This window comes from Piliocolobus tephrosceles, chromosome 21 (genome assembly GCF_002776525.5).
Source record: "Piliocolobus tephrosceles isolate RC106 chromosome 21, ASM277652v3, whole genome shotgun sequence".
NCBI lineage: Eukaryota > Metazoa > Chordata > Mammalia > Primates > Cercopithecidae > Piliocolobus > Piliocolobus tephrosceles.
The window spans coordinates 22,121,717-22,145,056 of NC_045454.1; the positions used below are offsets into that span (position 1 = coordinate 22,121,717).

The 23,340-nt window shown below is 52.2% G+C and overlaps 2 protein-coding genes across 9 annotated transcripts in view; one reads left to right on the forward strand and one right to left on the reverse strand.

Annotated features, from left to right (window-relative positions):
* Positions 1 to 6: 6 nt before the first annotated feature.
* Positions 7 to 19,285, reverse strand: LSR (lipolysis stimulated lipoprotein receptor). Of its 8 annotated transcripts, XM_023196930.2 has the most exons (10): positions 18,552 to 19,285; positions 17,017 to 17,361; positions 8,725 to 8,844; positions 6,119 to 6,175; positions 5,414 to 5,560; positions 1,591 to 1,764; positions 1,389 to 1,448; positions 1,160 to 1,291; positions 367 to 992; positions 136 to 277 (listed from the first exon to the last, which is right to left on the reverse strand). In XM_023196930.2, the coding sequence occupies exons 1-10, from the start codon at positions 18,658 to 18,660 to the stop codon at positions 242 to 244; spliced, it is 1,806 nt and encodes a 601-aa protein (XP_023052698.1). In that variant the 5' UTR covers positions 18,661 to 19,285; the 3' UTR covers positions 136 to 241. The 8 variants fall into 8 exon arrangements, with proteins under 8 accessions (XP_023052696.1, XP_023052697.1, XP_023052700.1 ...); XM_023196928.3 differs by having other exon boundaries at positions 7 to 992; XM_023196931.2 differs by lacking the exon at positions 6,119 to 6,175.
* LOC111529918 (protein FAM187B-like) overlaps positions 18,823 to 23,340 on the forward strand; it is an 18,860-nt gene continuing 14,342 nt past the window's right edge. Inside the window, exon 1 of the mRNA XM_023196936.1 lies at positions 18,823 to 18,941. The gene's annotated coding sequence lies outside the window, so the exon portion shown is untranslated. The remainder of the gene's footprint in view (positions 18,942 to 23,340) is intronic.

The following is a 23,340-nucleotide window of genomic DNA, read 5'->3' on the forward strand; positions in this document are numbered from 1 at the left end:
GGGCCGGGCCAGGCTGGGTCTCTCCTTCCCGGCCCGGGACTCCGGCGCCCCCGGGACGTGGGGCTTTACAGATACACACGGGAGCAGTCCCGGTCCCCCGCCCTACGCGGCTGAACAAATGGTTCTCTCCAGAGCTTGTGATTATACGTTTTATTAGACTCGGGAGGGGCATGGCAGGGCTTCATCAGTGTTCCTTCAAATTAAAAAAAAAAAATACAAAAGCTACGTAGAAAACGTCAGATCAGACGACTAAACTTTCCCGACTCAGGGCCAAGTTCTGCAAGGGAGAAAGGAAGAAGGGTATGAGCCGCGGGGACCGGCTGGGGTCCCAGGGACGGTCTGGACGCCAGGGAGGGCGGCCCTCACCTTCTTGAGCCTGCGCTCGCGGGACGCCTGCGAGTCGGTCTCCGAGTACGGGGGCGGCGCGGGCGGATAGTAGGCCTCTTCCTCCTCCTCCTTGTAGGGTCTCCTCCTCTCCCCCGACCCCTTCTTCCTCACGGCCTCCTCCAGTAGCCGCCCATCATAGGGGGGGTCCCCAGACCTGGAGCCGTTGTCCCGAGGGTCCCGGGTACGGTGGTAGTGGGACCGGGGGTCGGCAGGGGGGCGCTCCCGAGACCTGATGTCGTCGTAGTGAGGGTCCCGGGAGCGTGGGAAGTCTCTCGAGTCTTGGTCATAGAGGTCGTCCCGGCTGCGGCTCCGTGGGGGCATGTAGGCCCGGCCTCTCCTCCCACCACTACTCGGGGGAGACCTACTCCCTGACTCGGCGGAGCTTGGCGGGGTGAGGTCGTCCAGGGCGTCCACGGAGCGGGCCCGGGGCCGCCTGGCCCGCCAGCCCCCGCCTGCCTGCTCCCTGGGGTTCTCCGTGTCCCATCCCCTGGGACTTCGGGGGGAGTGGCCACCCCACTCCTCATCCCGGATCGGGGTGAGGGCAGGGCCCCGGGGAGGCCGAGACCGCCAGTCGTCCTCATGGAGGGAGGTGACTTCACTCATGGCTGCAGGGAAGCGGGGTGTCACTGACTACTGGAGGAGCCCGGGTTTGCCCAGGTCCAGAATTTGCACCAAGAGTCCCTGGGGCAGGTAGGGAGACATGCTTCCCCCCTCCCCCCCCAACCCCGGCCCGCAAGCTTAAAAGCCCTCAGACCCCAAGGCTCCTGCTCACCCCGCTCCACACGGCCATTGGCGGGGCCAGGTCGAGAAGGGTCGAAATTGGCCAGCTCCTTCTCCATGTAGTACAGGACCCGCATGGAGTCGTCTTGCTGGCTGGCCTGAATCCTGTAGCCACTGCGGACTTCTAAGGACAGGGTGGTGGTGGTCGGTTTGGGAGGATGGATCCTGGCCCAGCCCTCTCCCTTACAGGCACATCCAACTTTGGGATGATGGATTCTCACCAGAGGCCACACTGCTGTCTGTGTCCCGAAGCAGGGGTACGTAGGAACCTTGGCCACCAGCTGGGGGAGAGTGGCTGTCAGTTGCTGCCCACCAGGAGCAGAGCCCCTCCTCAGCTCCCAACACCCTCTTCCAGCCCCTGCCTCTCAGTGTCCAGATGCCCAGCACACCCCCACCAGCTCTTCCTGCTTCCCCCAGCCTCACCTGAGCTACTCCTGTCGAGGTCCCCAGGGTACCCTCCAGGGTACCCGTTGTAGGCAGGGCCCATGGGAATGACAGTTGGTGGGGGTGGGGTCTTGGCGGGAGACAGGTGGGCATAGGTGCTGGGGGCATAGATGCTGGGAACACCTGAGGTGGCTGCTTTGCCGGCGGCATACACTGTGAGGACACAATGAACATGAGAAGGCGGGTGGGGCAGGAGCCAGGCTGCCCCATACCCATTGGGTTTCAGAGGGACCTGGGCCTGGACCTCCTTCCCAAACCGCCCTCTCCACTGTAGAGCTTCCGTGGGCATCTGAGTCCCTGCTGGTCCTCATTCCATTTCTGCAGCATCCCTGAGGTTGGGGGACACCAGCTTCACGGAGACCCCACCGCACTTCCTGTGTGATTTTTCAGAGGGTGCACACAGGCAGCCCACGGCCCCAGGGTGGCAGGACAATGTTTCATTTAACAGCATGGTGATTTGCCAACGTTTGCCAATCAAAAGGTTTTACCTAAACTTCCAACTCCCCAGCTAACTTACTGGAAGAAGTGGCCACCCACGGTCTGTGTGTTTACAGGGCAACAAAGCTGCCCCTTTATATAAAGCCCAGGTGCTGGGTCCACCACTGTCCCCACAAGCCAAAATCATGTATCCTCTTTGGCGGCCAGGCCCCTGCTCTAGAAAAAATGAGTCATCTGGGAGACGTGCGTCCTGCCTACCTGGTCACCTTCCAGACCGAGATGCGATGGCAGGAGCCTCAGGAGTTAACTTGCCTGCCCTGGCCACGCAGCAAAATGTCTCCTCCAGTGTTTCTAACTCATGGACTGCACCCATTCCTGCCCGCCCTGCCAGGGTCTAGGCTTGACAGCTCAAGGTAAGATCCTCCTCCCTAGGGCAAGAGGCTTGCAAAGTTCCTGGGCCCTAGGCAAGTGGCTTCCTCCCTGGGACCCCAACAGGAAAATGGAGGAGAGAGATGGGCCCAGAGAGGATGCCGCACCTCTGATTTGGTTTGGAAGCAGAAGGCTAAGTGCACAGCCTAGAGGAAGCCCCTTCATTAGCTCAGGCAGCCTGCAACTTCATCAGTAGCAGTGGGACCTGCTGCCTCCTGACAGGTGGGCAGAGGCTGTGGCAGCAGCAGATGTAACAGGGCCTCTGCCAGAGAGTTGGTGGGGCCCCGGGTTGGGGTAACAGGGTCTCCAGGTGGAGGAAATGTTGTGTTGGGACAGGGGAATGTGGCATTGGGACCAGCATTTACAGTCCTGGCCCTAGCTCTGGTCTTAGTGGGTTCACTGCAAACTTGGTTGCAGCCCATCTGTGAGATGGCCCTAACACTCACTGCCTGAGCAAAAAGCTGTCGGCTAAACACGACAAGAGGGAGGGGAGGGGATGGTCTGCATAAGCCTCCAGGGAGCAGTGGAATTTTTTCAGGAAAGCGATCCTTTGAGGAACCAGGTTGCACACCACTGACTTCAATGACTATAAAATTAGCCGGTGACTTCCTTAATACCCACAACACCCCATGAAGTGGGGACCTAACAGAAGGAAACAGGATTCAGAGAGGGAAGGCCGCTTCTCTGGGGTCACTCTGTGTGCACCAGGGCTCTGACTGGTGCCCTGGCCCTTGGTCACTACTGAGGCTGATAGTGGCAGTGCCCAGCAGCTGGCAGACGTGGAATATTTTACATAGATCAGGTCCCATGCTCAGTGGCGTGGACATGAGCTCACCAAATCCCCAGATGCACCCAGAGTAGTGAGCTTTGCCATAAGCCCCATTTCACAGGGGATGACACTGAGCTTTAGGGAGGGAAACTGCTCACTGGGCTTCTGAGCAGGAAGGTGTCAAGCAGACCTCAGCTCTCCACCTGCCCACGCTTGCAAGGATTGCCAGGTACTTCACTGTTCATGTGTCTTGGACTGTGCAGAAAGGCTGGTCTACCCAGACACCCTCCTGAAGGAAACCAAGGACTGGCAACAGCTGTGGTCCCCGAGGAGGGGAAACGGGACAGCAGTTAGAGGGATGCTGAAGTGGCCATCAGTGCCACTTAGTGTACACGCTGTGGCCTGGTGTCCCGAGGCTGATGGCTGTGACCACGTCTATCAGCTCCTCTGTGAAAGTGTCCCGTTGGGATATTCACAAACATTCACAGAAGAGAGGCAGGAGCAAGTCTTTTTCAATTGCACATGTCTGACTCCTCTCATAGAGTTAGGTCTCTCCCTCTCTTCTGTCTTCTCTTACCTTCCCCTGCTTGGTTTGCTTACTTCCCCTTTAGCTCTAGTCCCACAGCCAATCCCAGCTCTCCACAGTACCCATGCTGGTGTGCTAGATATGACCCTAGACATAGTAACTGGGTAAAATGTGCAGCATTCCTGTGGATATGTTTTTAAAAATTTGCTTAACTTTGGCCAGGCACAGTGGCTCATGCCTGTAATCGTAGCACTTTGGGAAACCAAGGTGGGGGGGGGGGGGGGGCGGGCACGGATTGCCTGAGGTCAGGAGTTCGAGACCAGCCTGGCCAACATGGTGAAACCCTGTCTCTACTGAAAATACAAAAATCAGTCAGGCTTGGTGGCAGGTGCTATATCCCAGCTACTCAGGAGGCTGAGGCAGGAGAATAGCTTAAACCCAGGGGGCAGAGGTTGCAGTGAGCCGAGATCGCGCCACTTCAGTCCAACCTGGGCGACAGAGTGAATATGTCTCCAAAAAGTTGCTTAAGTTTAAGGCCAAGTGTGGTAGCTCATGCCTGTAATCCCATCACTTTGGGAGCCTGAAGCAGGATCACTTGAGGTCAAGAGTTTAAGACCAGCCTGGGCAACATAGCAAGACCCTGTCTCTACAAATTTTAAAAAATTGGCTAGCATGATGGCACATGCCAGTAATCCCAGCACTTTGGGGAGGCTGACTTGGGAGGATCACCCGAGGCCAAGAGTTTGAGATCAGGCTGGGCAACATACTGAGAACCCTGTCTCTACAAAAAACAACAATCAAAAAATTAGCTGGGCATGGTGGTGTGTATCTACAGTCCCAGCTGCTCCAGAGGCTGAGGCAGGAGGATTGCTTGAACCCAGGAGTTCGAGGCTGTGGTGAGCTATGATCGCACTACTGCACTGCCTGGATGACAGTGAGACCCTTTCTCTAAATAAAAAAAAATTTTTTTTGCTTAAATCCTGTAGTGTTGTAAACCTTGTTTGGTTTCTTACCTTTTTCACTTAAGATTTGTTTTGTTTGTTTGTTTGTTTTTGAGACAGTCTCACTCTGTCGCCCAGGCTGGAGTACAGTGGCGTGATCTCGGCTCACTGCAACCTCCACTTCCTGGGTTCAAGTGATTCTCATGCCTCAGTCTCCTGAGTAGCTGGGATTACAGGTGAACACCACCATGCCTAGCTAATTTTTGTATTTTTAGTAGGGAACGGGGCTTTACCATGTTGGCCAGGCTGATCTGGAACTCCTGACCTCAAGTGATCCGCTCGTCTTGGCCTCCCAAAGTGCTGGGATTACAGGCGTAATCACTGGGCCTGGCCAAGATTGGTTTTTTAAGAGGGCTTTACCTTCATGTGAATAGTATCTTGTACTGTTGAACATTTTTACCATGTGTATGGATTATACTTACAAAAGAAAAAAACAACATACATAAAAAGAAACTGAAAGTTGGAGGAAGTAAATGACAATCTAAAGCAGCAGACCCTCCTCAGCCTACTTTCTCCCCACTCGCTAAATTCACACCCTCCAGACCAATGCCACTGTCCTGGGGGCAGGTGGATGGCCAACTCCTTCCCTCGGACTCAGGATGTTGCCTGAACCAGGGTGGCCATGAGCAGAGCACTTACGGGCCTCAGGGCAGCAGCACTTGTCTGGGCAGCAGGGACACCTGACGTAGCAGCAGCAAGTGTGTGGGCAGCACTGGCACCAGCAGATGCCCAGGAGGAGGAAGACGAGGAAGGCAGCCAGGCACACCACAACCACGAAGAGCCAGTCTGCAAAGAGAGAACAGGCCCTGAGCCCGGAGGCTTGGGAAAGAACAGGGCACAGCAGAGGCACACGGTGCAGAGCCAGCACTGAGGTCGGCGACTATTTGCAAAGCTCACCAAAGAACCTGCAGCCCTGGCTGGATTTTTTGTGCCAGAGGCTGGGCACGGCACACTCCCCATTCTACCATCCCGGCCAGTCCCCAATTAGGGCCCTCCCCCAGGTGCAAATACACAAGGCAGAAAATGAGGCAGCCTGCCCAGAGGGAGACAGACTGCAGCCCCCACACCAAAGAGAGCCAGCTGCCCAGACGCCACGCCTTCAAGAGCACTGCAGGTGCCAGTCACAGAGCCCCGGCCTGCACCCCGGCTCTCCTCAGCCCAGCCCAGCCCAGCCCAGGCCCAGTGCCAGGCCACTAGATGCCTCAGAGCCACAGTCAGGCCAGGTTAGTGAGGGGTCCACAGTGAGCAGGGTTTAGTGGGGAATGGGATACTAACTAGAGTCAGAAGCAGTAGGTGATGTATGGGAGCTCCTGAGAAGCCCAACTCAGGATCCACCCCCCGTACCTTCCATGGGCCCCGCCTGAAAACCAGGTAAGAGCTCAGCCACCCCTGAGGTCCTCCCTGGAGGGACAAAAGAGAAATAGATTATGCTGGCCAGAGCCAGCCCAGGCTGCACCGCCCCCGAAAGCCCAGTTCCAGGCTGGCCAAGTGGAAGGTGTGCCCTGAAGTGGGGAGGGGCTGAGGACTGAAGCCCTAGCGCATGGCTCCTACCCTCCACCCGCCCACATGTGGGTGTTCATAGGTAAGAAACTCCCATTGCATAATCCACCTGTGTCTCATGCCACAAGGGCTCCAACACAAATCCCAGGGGGTTCTGAGGGCTCTACCTCAGCTTGAACACCCTAAGTTTTCCTCATTCATAGGTTTTAGCACCCCAAAGGGCTCCAGCCACGGTGATAGGGATGTCCTGTTCCAGCAGGCACAGTGTCCTAGGGCCCAAGAGATAAAAAGGATCTCAGCTCTGTCACCCAGTCTGGAGTGCAGGGGTGCGATCATGGCTCACTGCAGCCTCAACCTCCTGGGCTCAGGCGATCCTCCCACCTCAGCCTCCGGAGTAAGTATCTAGGGCTACAGGCACGTGCCACCACACCTGGCTGAAATGGTTTAATTTTACTTTACAAATCTGAAAAACAATAAACACTGAATATATAGTAATAAGCTGTCTGTGTGAGAACATAATCACAAATTTTTTTTTAAAACAGGAAGGGACCCATTGAAGCAAAAATGCCCACATATGAAAGTCATATGCAGTCCTAGTTCTGGGACCCACAGGGTCTCCATCTCTACTCGGGCACTATCACATTCGCGCATCTCAGACCAGGTTCTTATCTTCCCTCGAGTGCCCCCTGGAGCTCTGAGCCCCACCAGCATTGTGTCTGAGGGGCCTCCACAGGCCCAGTTCTGCACCCATGAAGCCCTCTCCACAGCTCATGCACTTGGCACCGTAGGCCCTTGCAACAGGACCGAGGCATGTCAGTCACGGCTCTCAAAGCACAGTCCTATCCACAAGGCCAGACGAAGTATTTTTAGAATAACACTAAGATGTTAGTTGCCTTTTTCACTTGTTGTCCCATGAATGTCCAGTGGAGTTTCCCAGGCTCCCTGAAGTCATCATCGCCCTGATGCCTAATGGACTATATGCTTGTGTGTGTGTGTTTTTCTTGAGCCAGGGTCTCTTGTCACCCATGCTAGAGTGCAGTAGCATAATCACGGCTCACTGCAGCCTTGACCTCCTGGGCACAAGCGATACTCCTGCCTCAGCCTCCCAAGAAGCTGGGCCCATAGGTGCATACCACCACCCCTGGTTAATTTTAAAATTTTTTATAGAGTCAGGGTCTTGCCATGTTGCCCAGTCTTGCTTGTGTATCTTGGGCTTGAAACATTTCCCCATTTTAATTCCTAATATATTAAGCAACATATAGACATAAAACCCACAGGAACAAACAAAAGCTCTTGGAGACCCTTGATAATTTTTTAGAGTGTAAACAGACCCGGAGACTAAATTTTGGGAACTGCTGATGCAAATGGTGCATTTTACCAAAGAACATGAAGAGGTTCCTGGGTCACTGGTGCACGGTTCCGTCCCCCACACATGAACTCTGTCTTGCAGCCCAAGTACTCCCCAGTCACGTGCTCACTCACACATGTGAAGATGGCAGTGTACAGCCCAGCGGCGTCACTCCTGCAGAGCACACGCCACACGAGACCCCGTGTGTTGGCTTACAGCAGGGCACCTGGCAGATGGCAACATCCCCCTAACACATGGAGGGAGGCCTCCCAGCCACATAGACACCCCGCCCTGCCCCTGGGTGTCTGGAATCGGCTTCGTTTCAGCTGCACTCACATACTCTCTGTGTGTGCCATGCAGCGCCATCCCAGCGGGGCACACGGCAAAGCCACCGTGCTTTAGCGAGGGACTCAGGTGAGATGAGGCCTTGGGGATGTAGCAGGAGGTGGGTCAATTTTGCACACCATCAACTGTCCTCATTCAGTGCCCATGGACTCTGACCATGTCTGGATTTTTTTGTTATTTTGTTTTTGGGACGGAGTCTCACTCTGTTGCCCAGGCTGGAGTGCAGTGGCGTGATCTTGGCTCACTGCAACCTCTGCCTCCCGGGTTCAAGCAATCCTCATGCCTCAGCCTTCTGAGTAACTGGGATTACAGGCATGTGCACCACCACGCCTGGCTTTTATGTTTTTTGTGGAGACGGGATTTTGCCATGTTGGCCAGGCTGTTCTCGAACTCCTAGCCTCAAGTGATCCGCCCGCCTCCGCCTCCCAAAGTGCTGGGATTACAGGCATAAACTACTGCACCCGGACCCCAAGTCTGGATTTTTTTTTAAATGAGGATTTGAAGAGTCAGAGTCGCCAATTCTCTCCACTCAGTTTGGCTTGGCTGATTGGAGGCACCATGGGCCAGTGGTCCCTGCCTGGGGTGCAGGGCACAGGGGGGCCTAAGTGACTGGCAGAGCCTGGGGGAGGGGAGAGCAGAGCAGGCGACAGAGCCCAGAGGGTAAGCTGGAGGGCAGAGGGCGGACACAGGGGAGGACAGACAGAACAGAAGCGGACAAAAGGAAGGGCCATGCCTCCCCCTTCCCAGGCCCACTCACCAAGGACGATGAGCTCTGCGTAGGCCTCATTGTTCCCCTCGAGGTCCTGGGCTGAGACCACAGAGCAGTAATACACACCGCTGTCCCCCCACGCCGTCTGGTCAAAGGTCAGGTCAGCATCTGGGTCAGGATGAAAAGGCCTCCGTGAGGGCACCTTAGAGGCCGGGGCACCGAACCCCACGAGGGCCACAGCCCCCTTCCCAGCACATCCAGGAGGGGGCAAGCAGTGGGCTGGGCAGGCTGAAGATGATCAAACGCATAGGCAAAGATTCCTACCAGTGGCACGCGGCCTTTTACGCCCCGTTCTCAACACCTGGGCTGCTATAAGAAGTCTGTGAGGCAGGGCCATTATCACTCCTGTTTTGTGGATGACATACCGGGTCTGGAAAAGCTGCACAGCTCGTCAGTGGAGAGCAGTAATGGTGCCCTCACAGCCTGAGGTTGTTTTTTTTCCTTTCTTTCGAGACAGGGTCTCACTCTGTGGCCCTGGCTGGAGTGCAGTGATGTAATTAGAGCTCACTGCGGCTTCAACCGCCTGGACTCAAGCAATCCTCCCACCTCAGTCTCCGGAGTAGTTGGGACTACAGGCACACTCCACCACACCCAGCTCTCTTTTTTTGTTTGAATCAGAGTTTCGCTTTTGCTGCCCAGGCTGGCGTGCAATGGCGCGATCCAATCTTGGCTCACTGCAATCTCTGCCTCCCAGATTCAAGCGATTCTCCTGTGTCAGCCTCCCATGTAGCTGGGATTACAGGCACCTGCCACCATGCCTGGCTAAGTTTTGCATTTTTAGTACAGATGGGGTTTCTCCATGTTGACGAAGCTGGTTTTGAACTCCTGACCTCAGGTCATCCACCCGCCTCGCCTCCCAAAGTGCTGGGATTACAGGCGTGAGCCACCACACCCAGCAGTCTGTGCTTCTCAACTTACAGCCATCTCTGAACCACCTCTCAGATCCAAAGTCTGAACTCCCCTGATGTGAACTGCCACCCACAGGGCCTAGTGTAGACCCCAGGGATGGGTGTGGAAATAAACAGTCCAGATTCTAGGTACCAGGAGATGCCCAAGCACCCATAAGGAGTGGGTGTGTCTGTGTGGGGGAGAGAGACTTACCCTCCCAGGGCCTTGGTCCCTCCCCCTCCCCTTCCATTCCCACATTCCAGGTCAGGCCCAGGGCTTGGGGACGCTCATGTCTGAAGCAGCTGCAGACAAGGAGCCTGTTAACTCTGCCACACATCAAAGTGTTTTGGCACATCCTGTTTCCTCTCTGCTCCTCAGGCCCTCATTAGTTAAATACCTTCAGCCTTTCACCAGGGTGGGACGCAGGCACCTACCAGGCAACTCCGCCTTAGGCCAGTGGGGAGAGAAATACGCTACACTGGGCATCTCAGAAAGGAAACGCCCTCAGCTTCCCGGCCTCTTTCCTGCCAGCCTGACCTGCCTGCCACCTTCCCAAGGACGCGCTGCCCTCCTGCATGACAGCTCTGTGATGGCAGCAACCACGCATGCCAGTCCACAGCACCTGGCAACCCCAGGAATGAAAGAACCCCTGCCTTCTTCCTTCTTCACAAGGAAGGCCTCATGTCTACAGAAAAATTCTCCTTGCAACAGTGTCTCACTACAGCATTCCAGACGCCTTCCCTAAGGTCCCACGGTCCCCAAGGCCCTTGGCACAACATGGTCTCTAGCTACCATGCCAGCCTCACCCCTGCCATCGCCTTGGCTCTAGATTCGCACTGTTCCCCAATGGGCTGGGCTTCTCCCACGGCTCCCCCAACCAACTGGTGAAGTCTATCTCCCAGCTTAGGGGCCGACCATCCCTTGCCTGGTGCAAATGTGGGCTCCACGAGGCACAGCCCTGTCTGTCACTGCTGGGTCCCCAGTGCCTGACACTATACCTGGCCAGAAGTAGAAATGAACACCCTCTTGGCCGGACACGGTGGCTTACACCTGTAATCCCAACGCTTTGGGAGGCTGAGGCAGGTGGATCATGAGGTCAGCAGTTCCAGACCAGCCTGGCCAACATGGTAAAACCCTATCTCTATCAGAAATGTAAAAAATTAGCCAGGCATGGTGCATGTGCGTGTAGTCCCAGCTACTCAGGAGGCTGAGGCAGGAGAATCACTTGAACCCAGGAGGCGGAGGTTGCAGTGAGCCGAGATCGTGCCACTGCACTCCAGCCTGGGCAACAGAGCGAGACTCCATCGCAAAAAATAAAAAAAAGAAAGGAAATGAACCCCCCCTCCCGTCATGCTAAAGTCCCTTAGCTTTTGTCATCTGTCCTGTCATTCTGGGCACATGGCTGGATTCAAAGACACATTTCATTCATTCATTCATTCATTCATTCATTCATTCATTCTTCAGCAATAATTACTGAGTGCCACCTACGCTCTAGGCAGTATTTGAGACACCTCGTATACCAAAGCAACAGTTTTCAAACTGCAGCCTCTAGACTCTGGGGTTCCCCAAGACATTTTCAGGAGACTCTGAGGTCAAAATTATTTTCCCAACAATACTAACTGGCGTTTTCCAAAGGCTACGTGACATACGATAGACATCACAGCAGACTGAAGCAGCCTGGCTTCAGAGATTTGCAAAACAATAAAACCATGCCACCTTCTCATTCACAATATTTTGTCTGGTTTCAGAAAATGATTGTTTTTCATAAAAATTATTTTATTTATGTTACTCTATAATGAGTTGTCATTTAAACTATTTTGTAAACTTTTCTCAGTCTGCTACCTTTGAAAACAAACTCTTTGAGCTCTTATTATTATTATTATTATTTTTTTTTGAGATGGGAGTCTCGCTCTGTTGCTCAGGCTGGAGTGCAGTGGCGCGACCTTGGCTCACTACAGCCTCCGCCTCCTGCGTTCAAGCGATTCTCCTGCCTCAGCCTCTTGAGTAGCTGGGATTATAGGCGCCTGCCACCCTAGCTGGCTAATTTTTATATTTTTAGTAGAGACAGAGCTTTCACTGTGTTGGCCAGGCTGATGTGGAACTCCTGACCTCAAGTGATCTGCCCGCCTGGGCCTCCCAAAGTGCTGGGATTCCAGGCATGAGCCACTTCTCTAGGCCTGAGCTCTTAATTAACCTCAAAATCAAGAGTATAAAGAGGCCTAAGCCCAGAACCTTTGAGTTATAAATCCTTGCCCTTGTCCTTCTAGAGCTCAGATTCTAACTGGGAAAGAAAGACAAATAAAAAATGTAACTATGTCACATATCAGACAAAGATAAGCTGTATGGAGAAAACGAATCAGGGACAGCAGACAGAGTGCACCAGGCGTGGAGTGGGGACTGTGCCATTTTAAACAAGGAGGCCAGCGAGGCTTCCGGATATGGTGACCTTCAGAGCAGATGTGAAGGGATTGAGGACACGACTTCCCCTAATGATCAGGCATCTAAGCCACTGTCAAGTGATCCACCTGCCTCGGCCTCCCAAAGTGCTGGGATTTTACAGGCGTGAGCCCCTGCCCTGTGCCCCCACCATTTATTGAGCTCTTACTATGTGCTGGGCCCCTCTGCACACATTCTTTCATTGAATCCTCATAGAATTCTAAACTAGGTTCTCCTAAATCCTCCAGGTTTGCCACAATGCCCTCTTCGTCCATCATTTTTCCACCTGTATCTTTTCTGAGAGGGCCTAGCTTTGTCGCCCAGGCTGGAGTGCAGTGGTGCGATCATGGGTCACTGCAGCCTCGAACTCCTGGGCTCAAGCAATCTTCCCATCTCCAGAGTAGCTGGAATTACCAGGGTGCACCATCATGCCCCGCTAATTTATTTTTTGTAGTGTCTGGGTCTCACTGTGTTGCCCAGGCTGTTCTCCCAACTCCTGTCCTCAAGCAGTCCTCCTGCCTCAGCCTCCCAAAGTGCTGGGATTATAGGCATGAGCCACTAGTGTCTTCAAATCAGACCCTGACTATGCCTCTCCAACAATGGAGCTCAAGAGCTGGTCCCTGCTGTAAGCAAAAGAGGTGGACAGGAACCCCCTGCCATGGCAAACGGATCATATAGGCCAAGGGGTTGAAATCTGGCATCTCATAGGCCAAGGCTGGACCTCACTGTGTTTTATTTGACCTGTCTGACGTTTTCAAAACCCACAAAAAATATAGTTTTCCGGCTTCTTTTGATCCATCCTAAGGCCTGGGCGCACCTTCTTCCTGCAGGGCGTACCCTGTTCCTGGTCCTGGGCTGGCCCTGATCTCACCCGGGCTAAGCATTGCTTTCATTGTTTTAGGTTAGGGGAGAAGATGCCAGTCTCCAGTGGGAACAGCAGCCAGGCTTCCTCCACATCTCCAATCTCTAGTTCCTTCTTTATACACTGCAAAGGTGACCTTCATGATTTCAGAGGTCCCATGGGCTCTCTGCTGCAGTGCAGCTGGAACTGGGGGCACTTGGACCCTAAGGAGCCTGAGGAGTTGGAACAGGGCCTCCTGTTCAGATGCTGGTCTATCACCCAAAGCATGAAAGGATGAAGCAGGGCAGGAGCCACCTGACCTGAGGGACGCCTGGAGTGGACAGCCTCCTAGTTCACCCAGGACTATTTTCACTTTTGAAACCAGGATAGGCCGGGAATGGTGGCTCACATCTGTAATCCCAGAACTCTGGGGGGCTGAGGCAGGCAGATCACCTGAGGTCAGGAGTTTGAGACCAGCCTGGCTAACATGGCGAAGTCCCGTCTCTACCAAAAAGATACAAAAATTAGCCAGGTGTGGTGGTGTGCACCCGTAATCCCAGCTACTCGGGAGGCTGAGGCAGGAGAATCACTTGAACCTGGGAGGCAGAGGTTGTAGTGAGCTGAGATCACACCACTGCACTCCAGCCTGGGCGACAGAAAAAAAAAAAAGCAGCACAGTGGGTGACCCTAGGAACACCACGGGGGAGTCCACTTTTCCCCATCCTCAAAGCTGAAATGGAGGAAGCTCCTATGGCTACAGGTTTTCCTGAAAGGACACACACACAATGGATGTTTACGCTCAGGGCCTTGATCAAACACGGGCCTAGGTGGGGGGTGGTTTGAAAGACCCAGGCCTGTGAGGCCCCTGGCGCATGCAGGGCCCCTTTCCCCAGACAGAGCCTGGGGGGTCATCCTGGACTTTTGTGCCCAGCAGAGGAAGCACCCTCAGTATTTGGCTTGTCCTGGCAGGAGCTGAGCAGTCATGCCCAGTCCAGGCAGGCACAATCCCTGGGTTAGAGAGGAGGGGGCCTAAGAAGCTCTGTGACCTCAGTAACAGTAGGATGCTCATGGCTGAGCGGCCCACAGAAATCCAGGGCAAGCAAGCCTGGTGCCTCCTCTGAAACAGAGCTGACACAGGCTCAGCCCCTGGAACCCTGCTTCCCATCGATCCTCTAGCAGAATGTGCTTCCGTTCCTGGCTTCTTGGGGTCTGCAAAGGGATGCTCCCGTCCCCCTTCTGCCCCATGCCCAACTTTAAATTCTTGTTTAAGACCGTGAACACACACTAAGACATGAGGTAGATGAGCCCTCATCCCTGGCACCCTGCCCCTCCCCTTCCTCTCTGCCTTCTAGGTTCTGTAGGGCCCAGGCCCAGGCCCTCCTCAAATCATATTCATAGCCCAAGCCATTCCATGTAGCACATCACCCAGTGCTCTTTTCTTTTTTTTTTTTTTGCGATGGAGTCTCACTTTGCTGTCCAGGCTGGAGTGCAGTGGCGCAATCTTGGTTTACCGCAACCTCTGCCTCCCAGGTTCAAGCGATTCTCCTGCCTTAGCCTCCGGAGTAGCTGGGATTACAGGTACCCATCACCACACCCGGCTAATTTTTGTATTTTTGGTAGAGACGGGATTTCACCATGTTGGCCAGGCTGGTCTCGATCTCCTGACCTCAGGTGATCGATCCACCCACCTCGGGCTCCCAAAGTGCTGGGGTTACAGGTGTGAGCCACCACGCCCAGCCTATTTTCTTTTCATTTCAAAACAGGGTCTCACTCTGTCACCCAGGCTGGAATTCAGTGGCACAATCACAACTCACTGAAGCCTTGACCTCTCAGGCCCAAGCATTTCTCCCACCCCAGCCTCCTGAGCAGCTGAGACCACAGGCACATGCCACCATGCCCAGCTAATTTTTAAAATTTTTGCAGACATGGGGTCCCATTTTGTTGTCCAGGCTGGTCTCAAACTCCTAGGCTCAAGTGAGCCTCCTGCCTTGGCCTCCAAAGTGTGAAATTTACAGGCATAAGCCAACGTACCCAGCCTGGTGTTATCTTCTTTGCAGCACTTAGTACTCTCTGAAATTCTTATACCTTGAGATGGAGTATTTTTTTTTTTTTTTTTTTGAGACAGAGTCTCGCTCTGTCACCCAGGCTGGAGTACAGTGGTGCAATCTCGGCTCACTGCAACCTCTGCCTCCTGGGTTCAAGCGATTCTCATGCCTCAGCCTCCTGAGTAGCTGGGATTACAGGCATGTGCCACCATGCCTGGCTAGTCTTTGCATTTTTAGTAGAGATGGGGTTTCACCATGTTGGCCAGACTGGTCTGGAACTCCTGACCTCAGGTGATCCACCTGCCTTGGCCTCCCAAAGTGCTGAGATTACAGACGTGAGCCACCGTGCCCAAACCTTGAAATTCTCATACTCTTTCTTTATCTGCTTATTTACTGCCAGTCTCACCCCACCAGAAGGTCATCTCCTTGAGGACAGAAACCAGCCATCCCAATCACCTCTATCCCCAGCACCAATGACACATAGTAGATGCTTGATACATACCAAATGAATGAATGAACAACTGCCCTTTACTTAGTCCCAACAGGCACATCCTATCAGGAGGCAGCATTTCAGTTAAGAACAAGGGTTCTCAGGGCTGCCTGGGTTCAAATCCCAGCTCTAGACTTTGACTTCCTATGTGCCCATTTGAACAAGGTAACCTCTCTGTGCCTCAGCTGTCAGGAGGGGAGAGGAGAGGACTCAATGGGAGAATGTGTGTGCAGTTCCTGGCACGTCGTAGGCCTTCTCCATTAAGATCTCTTGCCCCTGCAGTTCACTCCTGCCACCTCCTCTGAGTCCTCTGTGGACCACCCTAAGCAAGCAAAGGGATTAGGAACTTGGCCACTAGACCCAAAGTGGCCGAGTTAGAATCCCAGCCCCTTTACCAGCGATGTGATAGTAGGCAAGTCACTTTCTCTCTCTGGGCCTCTGTAAGATGACAATAATAGAATCTATTCAAATACTATGTGGTCTGAGTTAATCCTTAGGAACCTGGATGGGAGCTTAGCACACAGTAGACCCTTTGTAAGTTGTTAGATAAATTTTACTTCTTACTGCTCGTGTTATTAATATGATTACAGAACAAACCCTGGCCTCCTCTCTCCATTACCTAATTTTCTTTATCTTCAAGCACTTGAGAGTGTGTGTTGTGTTTGTCTCTCTCACTGCAATGTGGGCTCCACGAGGGAAGTGGTTTGATGATTTTTTGTTTTTGTTTTTGAGACGGAGTCTGGCTCTGTCGCCCAGGCTGGAGTGCAGTGGTCAGATCTCTGCTCACTGCAAGCTCCGCCCCCCAGGTTCACGCCATTCTCCTGCCTCAGCCTCCCAAGTAGCTGGGACTACAGGCGCCCGCCACCACGCCCGGCTAGTTTTTTTGTATTTTTTAGTAGAGACGGGGTTTCACTGTGTTAGCCAGGATGGTCTCGATCTCCTGACCTCATGATCCGCCCGTCTCGGCCTCCCAAAGTGCTGGGATTACAGGCTTGAGCCACCGCGGCCTGGCCTGATGATTTTGTTAACAGCTGTATTCCCAGGGCCCAGAACAGCACCTGGTATATGACAGGTACTCAAAAAATCTTCGTTATTAAATTACGGAATGGAAGGATTAGCAGAAGGAAGAACAGGAGAATAGAACTGCTCCCTTTAGGCTGGGTATGGTGTCTCCCAGCACTCTGGGAGGCTGAGGCGGGCAGTTCATTTGAGGTCAGGAGTTCGAGACCAGCCTGGCCAACATGGTAAAACCCCATCTCTACTAAAAATATAAAAATTAGCTGGGCGTGGTGGTACATGCCTGGAGTCCCAGTTACTCGGGAGGCTGAGGCAGGAGAATTGCTTGAACCTGGGAGGTGGAGGTTGCAGTGAGCCGAGATGGCGCCACTGCACTGCAGCCTGGTGGCCTGGAGTCCAGAGCAAGACTCCACTTCAAAAAAAAAAAAAATTGTTCCCTTCATTGGTCCTTTCAGACACTGGCACTCAAGAGCTTTCAGATGGGGACTCCAGGTCCAGTACAAGGATGCCAGCCCCACCCCCCGGGCAAGCCCAGCCTCATCCCCCTGCCCCGCCCAACATACTTCCGGTGATGGTAATCCTCCGACCCTGGTAGTAATCTCCCAGGGTCACAGCGTTGCCCTGCTTGGTGGCCACGACCCTGACCGTGCGCACGCTGTCCTGGCACTCGACGTAGGGGTTGTAGCCTGGGTTCCCGGCTGCCAGCTGGGCATTGAGCTGGTTGTCGACGCTGGCTGGGGAGAAGGCATCAGCGATGCGGTCCCGACAGAAAGACTTGTACTTCCAGATGACGATGGGTTGCGTGGGGGTCGAGGTCATCTGGTAGGTACAGGGTAGGGTCACGGGCTGGAAGAGGATCACCACGTGGTAGGGGTCGGACACGGTCACCTGGATGGCCCTGGCAGGGGCTGAGGGCAAGAGGAGAGAAGCAGGGGTTGCTGTGAGCTCAGGGAGGTGTTTCAACAGGAATGCCCCGTCACCAGCTTGACACTTGCAAATGTGTGGCTTACAGAGTGCCTGGCACACATTGTTCCTTAATCGCCAGGACCAGTGAGGTAGGCAGGATAATCATGCCCATTTTATAGACCCGTGGGGCTGAAGTGGCAGGTGCACGGTGACACGGCCAGTTTCCTTGGACTCGCCCGCCATCCCTCTTCCCAGCCTGTGGCCTCTGAATCACACCAGTCTCCTCTTCCCTTTGTCATTCACCCACAGTAAGGGGCCTCTGTGTGGCCTGGGCAGGCAAGCCCAAATGGCCATGTCAATGCCCCCAGCGCCCAAGGCCCCACTTCAAAACCGACTACCAAGGATTCCAGGTTATCCGGGGTCTTTTGAATTTGGAGGGAAAACCGCAGAATTGTTTGCGTGAACTGCTTTGCCATGGAGGGACTAAAGCCCCCACAATATCTCCATCAGCCTCCCACCACCTCACCCTACTCTAAAGTCATTTCAAATGACTTCACCAAAAATGTCTGCTTAAAGACCTCATCACTACCTAAACATCCCATCCAGGTGAAAGCCTGCCAGCAGAAGTCAGTTTCAAGTCCGTAAGTCCACCCCACCAGACTCTTACGGACGTATAATCTGGAGCCCGAGGGAGGTGGGTGGGGTGCGGGGGATGGGGAGTCCCTAGTCCCACACCCACCCGAGGCCTGGGCATTGTTCCTTCGTCTCTGTCTCTCTAGGAAGCGTCTGATCCAGCCCTCCCGTACCCTCTCCCCGTTACTCCAACACTTAGAAATCCCCGAGTGCGCCCAAGCGCCATCCCGGCTTTTCTTTTCCTGGTGATCGGGCGGTCCTCCACTCCCTCCCCACAAAGAGTTCCATTCTCCCTGCCGCACCGGGTCTTACCGTCCAGGGAGTTTCACTTCCTGCTATCTCCCAGATAAGGGCGGGGGGAGCGCTCCCCGGCACGGATGGGGAATTCCTCTCACTCCGGCACGCAAGAGATCGCCCAAGACCCAGGGGATCGTAAGGACCCAGCCTCTGAGACCTCCGCTCCCCACGCCCTAGGCGCCCCCGCCGCCTCCAACTCCATCCACCCCCCTCTACGATGCCCTCCGCGGTTCCGCAGCGTCAGGGGCCCCGTGCCCCGTACCTGTGCACCAGATGCTAAGCAGGAGCCACACGAAGACTACCGCGTCCCGGCCTGGGGCGGCCGGGTGGGAGCCCAGCCCTATGGAGAGCCCGCCGGCCAACAGCGCCATCGCTGCCGTCTGGGCGCGTCCGGCCCGCGCGTCCCTTCCAAAGTATCTTAGGGGGCGCGGCGCGCACCAAGGCCAGGAGGGGTGCACGCTCCTCCCCTTCCCACTTCCGTTCCTTGTCCCTACAATAAGTCCATCCTGCTGCGTTCTAGAAGTTGTAATGAACGTAAACGACGTGGACAAAGGGCACGCTTTCAGACATGGGGGAGAAAGGTGCTTAACCCGCCGCGGTTCTCCGAGGCACACTCCACCCGCTGCGCACTCCGGTGAATGGTTCGGCCCAGGTACACAAGGGTGGGAGCCGAGGGCTGGGCTTGGGGGTGAGTGGTGGGGAGGGGTTCCTCTGCCTCCCTCCCCGGAAGTGGGCTGACCCAGGTGCGCTCCGGCCCCCAGGGCCCGAACCAAGTGACTGGCCCGCTGGGAGGGCGCCTGCGGACCACAGGTCCCGTCCGGCCCTCATCTGCTCCGGCCAAACTAAGTGCACCGAGATCCACGAAACCGTGACCCACTTGGAGCGATTCACCTGTTGAGATAGGGCGGATCCCGCAGCGCACCTGTTCCCTCCCTACCCACACCCCTCTCCCCGGCGGGCGATGGACCCGCCTAGGTGCGCCCTGCCGGGAGGAACGAGTCTAAGCAAAGTCCTGGTGGGGAGAGGCTTGTCGGTGGCGCCTGACTTCTCCACTTCCACTGGGGTTCGTCCGGACCGGGTGGAGGGGGGCGCTTCAGGCCCCCTGTGTCTCCCAGTTAGATGACCTGAGGAACCCTCTGAAGTCCCCGGAAGGGAAGCTCTGCCCCCTCAGGGATGCCCGAGGGGAATCAGGCCCGGGAAAAGTTGAAATTCCACTTCGGAATTTTTCGCCACCTCCCCCACCAGTTCTTGTGGTTCGGCCCCTGGGCATCCCTAGCCCCAGGTCAGCCCTCCGGAAATTCTGGCTCTTAAAGGGGCCGAGCGAAGGCGCTGGGCCTGGGACTGGTTTCCGCGTAGGAATTCCCGGGACTAGCCACCTGCAACCGAGGGCCGGGGCGCGGCGCGGCGCGGAGATCAGCCTGCGCAGCGCTGGGCGCGACTCTGCTGTCTCCAGGTGGCGGCGAGGGGAAGCGCATCCTGGGGGAACCCTGGGCGCTTCCTCGCGTTAGACTCCCCCAAGTTGCCAACTGGTCACTGGCTGGTTTCGGTACCCATGCGTGCTTTGTTTTACTGGCCCTGTTAACACTCAAGCCAGTTGACGTCCACCTGCTCACAACCCTCCTGTGGCTCCTCCTCACTCTCAGCAGAAACTGACCTTACCTCTCTTATCTCACCTCCTCCCACTCTCTCTGGCTTACTCAGCTTCATAACACCCTGCCTCCTCGCTGTTTCCAAATATGCTTCTCACAGTCCTCAGAGCCATCGCCCGTGCTACTCCCTCTGCCAGAACACCCTTCCCGCAGATGTCCACATGAACTTCCTCCTCCTGTAGGACACTTTTGCAGTGACATCTTCCCTGGCCACTTTTTATAAAATTTCAACCCGTTCACGTTCATTCATCATTTTTAAAAATGTTTTTATGATAAAATATGCAAACTATAATATTTATCGTTTTAACCATTTTAAGTGTAAAATCCAATGGCATTAAGTACATTCACAATGTCGTGTACCAGTCACCACTCTTTATCCCCGAAACTGTTTCATCACCCCCAACATAAACTCCGTGCCCATTAAACAATAACTCCACATTACCCGCTACCCTTGCCCCTAGTAACTCCTATTCCACTTTACTTATCAAATTGCCCATTCTAGGTGCCTCATATAAGTGGAATCGTCTAACATTTGTCCTGTGTCGAGTTTACTGAACAAAGAATAATGTTTTCAAGGTCCATCCATGTTGTAGTATGTCAAAGTCATGTAGCATGCAGTAAGATCAAAATTTCTTTTTTACGGCGGACTAGTGTACCATTGTATGTATATGCTACGTTTTATTTATCCATTCATTTGTGGATGGACATAGGTTGTTCCTACCTTTTGGCTATTGTAAATGGTGCAGCTGTGAACACTGGTGTACAAATATCTGCTTTCATTTCTTTTGAATATATGCCTGGGAATGGAATTGCTGGGTGACTTGGTAGTTCTATTTTTAACCTTTTGAGGAACTGCCAAACTGTTTTCCCCAGTGGCTGCAGTATTTTACATTCCCACCAGCAATGCATGGAGGATTCCAATTTCTCCACATCCCTAACCAAAACTTATTATCCATTTTCTTGATTATAGCCATCCTGGTTAGTGTGTGAAGTGGCATCTTATTGTGGTTGTAATCTGCATTTCCCCAATGACTAATGATGTTGAGCATATTTTCACGAATTTATTGTCCATTAGTATATCTTCTTTGGAGAAGTGTCTATTCAAGTACTTTGTCCATTTTTGAACTGGGTTGTTTTTTTGTTGTCAAGTTGTAGGAGTTCTGTATATATTTTGGATATTAATCCCTTGTTAGATATATGATTTGCAAATATTTTCTTCCACTCTCCAGGTTTTGTCACTTTCTTGATAGTGTCCTTTGGTGCACAAAAGTTCTTAATTTAATGAAGTTCAATTTACCTACTATTTTTTCTTCCTTGTACTTTTGGTCTCCTATTTATGCAATTGTTGCCAAGTTCAATATGATGAAGATTTTCAACAATATTTTCATCTAAGAGTTTTATAGTTTTAATTCTTAAATTGAGTCTTTGAACCATTTTATTTTATTTCGTTTTAGTTTTTGAGACAGAGTCTCACTTTGTCACCCAGGCTTGAGTGCAGTGGTGTGATCTCCGCTTACTACAACCTCTGCCTCCCAGGTTCAACCGATTCTTATGCCTCAGCCTCCCAAGTATCTGGGATTACAGGTGTGTGCCACCACACCCGGCTAATTTTTGTATTTTTAGTAGAGATGGGAGTTCACCATGTTGGCCGGGCTGGTCTCGAACTCCTGACCTCAAGTGATCCACCCACCTTAGCCTCCCGAAGTGCTGGGATTACAGGTGTGAGCCACTGCACCTGGCCTGAGCCATTTTAATTTTAGTATGTGGTAGAAGGGTCCAACTTCATTTTTTTGCATGTGGATATTCAGTTTTCCGTCTACCATTTGTTGAAAACACTGTCTTTTTCCCATTAAGTGGTCTTGGCTTCCTTGTGAAAAATCAATTAATCATATGTGTGAGGGTTTGTTTCTGGGTTCTGCATTCTATTTCATTGATCTGTCTACCTATCCTTATGCAAGTACTATATGTTTTAATTACTGTAGCTTTGTAGTAAGTTCACAGTTGGGAAGTGTGAGTCCTCCAACTTTATTTTTTTCTTTCAGTATTGTTTTGGTTATTGGGGACCCCTTAAAACTCCATATTAATTTGAGGATCTGCTTCCATTTTTTTGGAAAAAGATGTTGGAATTTTGGTCAGCGTTGTGTTGAATCTGTAGATTGTTTTGGGTAGTATTGACATCTTAATGTTAAGTCTTTCTATCCATGAACACATCTTGCCATTTATTTAGATATTTGTTAATTTATTTTGATATTTGTTAATTTATTTTAGCAATCTTTTGTAATTTTCAGTGTACAAGTCTTTCCCCTCCTTGGTTAGATTTATTCCTAAGTATTTAATTGTTTTAGATGCTGTTGTAAATGGAATTGTTTTCTCAATTTCCTCTTCAGATTGTTCAGTGCTGGTGCGTAGAATCACGAATTATTTTTGTGTGTTGATCTTATACCCTGCAATTGGTTTAACTGTAGTAACTGTCTTGTGAATTCTTTTGGATTTTCTATATATGGATCATGTCATCTCTGAATAGAGATAGTTTTACTGCTTTCTTTCCAATTTGGATGCCTTTTATTTCCTTTTTCTGTCTGATAGCTCTGGGTGGAACTTCCAGCACAGTGTTCAATAGCCCTGGTGAAAGTCAGCATCTTTGTCTTATTCCTGATCTTAGGGGGAAAGCTTTCAATCTTTCACCATTGAGTATGATGTTAGCTGTGAGTTTTTCATAAATACCATTTATCACATTGAGGAATTTCCCCTGTAGCATTAGTTTTCTGTTTTTTTTTTTTATTATTATTATGAAGGTGTGTTGAATTTTGTCAAATACCTTCTCTGTATTAATTCAGATGATCATGTGTGTGTTTTTTACCTTCATTCTAACAATGTGATGTATTACATTGATTGATTTTCTTATGTTGAACCACCCTTGCATTCCTGCATAAATCATACTTGGATATGGTGAGTAATCCTTTTAATATGCTAATGGGTTTGATTTGCTAATTCTTTTTGAGGATATTTGTATCTATATTCATAGGGGTTTTAGTCTAATTTTCTTGTGATTTCTTTATTTGACTTTAGTATTATGGTAATACTGGCTGCATAGAATGAATTAGAAAGTGTTTCCTTCTCTTCCATTTTTTGAAAGTTTGAAAATGATTTGTGTGAATTATTCTTTAAATGTTTGCTTGAGCTAACTCGTGAAGCCATCTGGTTTAAGATTTTTCTTTGCTAGGTGGTTTAAAATTAGTGGTATTGCCACTTTCATTTCTAATTTTAGTTATTTGCGTCTTCTCTCTTTTGTGCTTCATCAGTCTCGCCAAAGGTTTGCCAATTTTGTTAATCTTTTCGAAAAACCAACTTTTGGTTTTATAGATTTTTTGTCTGTTCTCTTTCTCTATTAGTTTCTGCTCT

Coding starts and splice junctions, on each gene's coding strand:
- LSR (XM_023196928.3), bottom strand. CDS start 18,660: ATGGCGCTGTTGGCCGGCGGGCTCTCCATAGGGCTGGGCTCCCACCCG. Junction 8,845..17,016: donor GAGGATTACCATCACCGGAA/GTATGTTGGGCG, acceptor ATCCTGACCCAG/ATGCTGACCTGACCTTTGAC. Junction 6,176..8,724: donor CGCAGAGCTCATCGTCCTTG/GTGAGTGGGCCT, acceptor TTGTCCCTCCAG/GGAGGACCTCAGGGGTGGCT.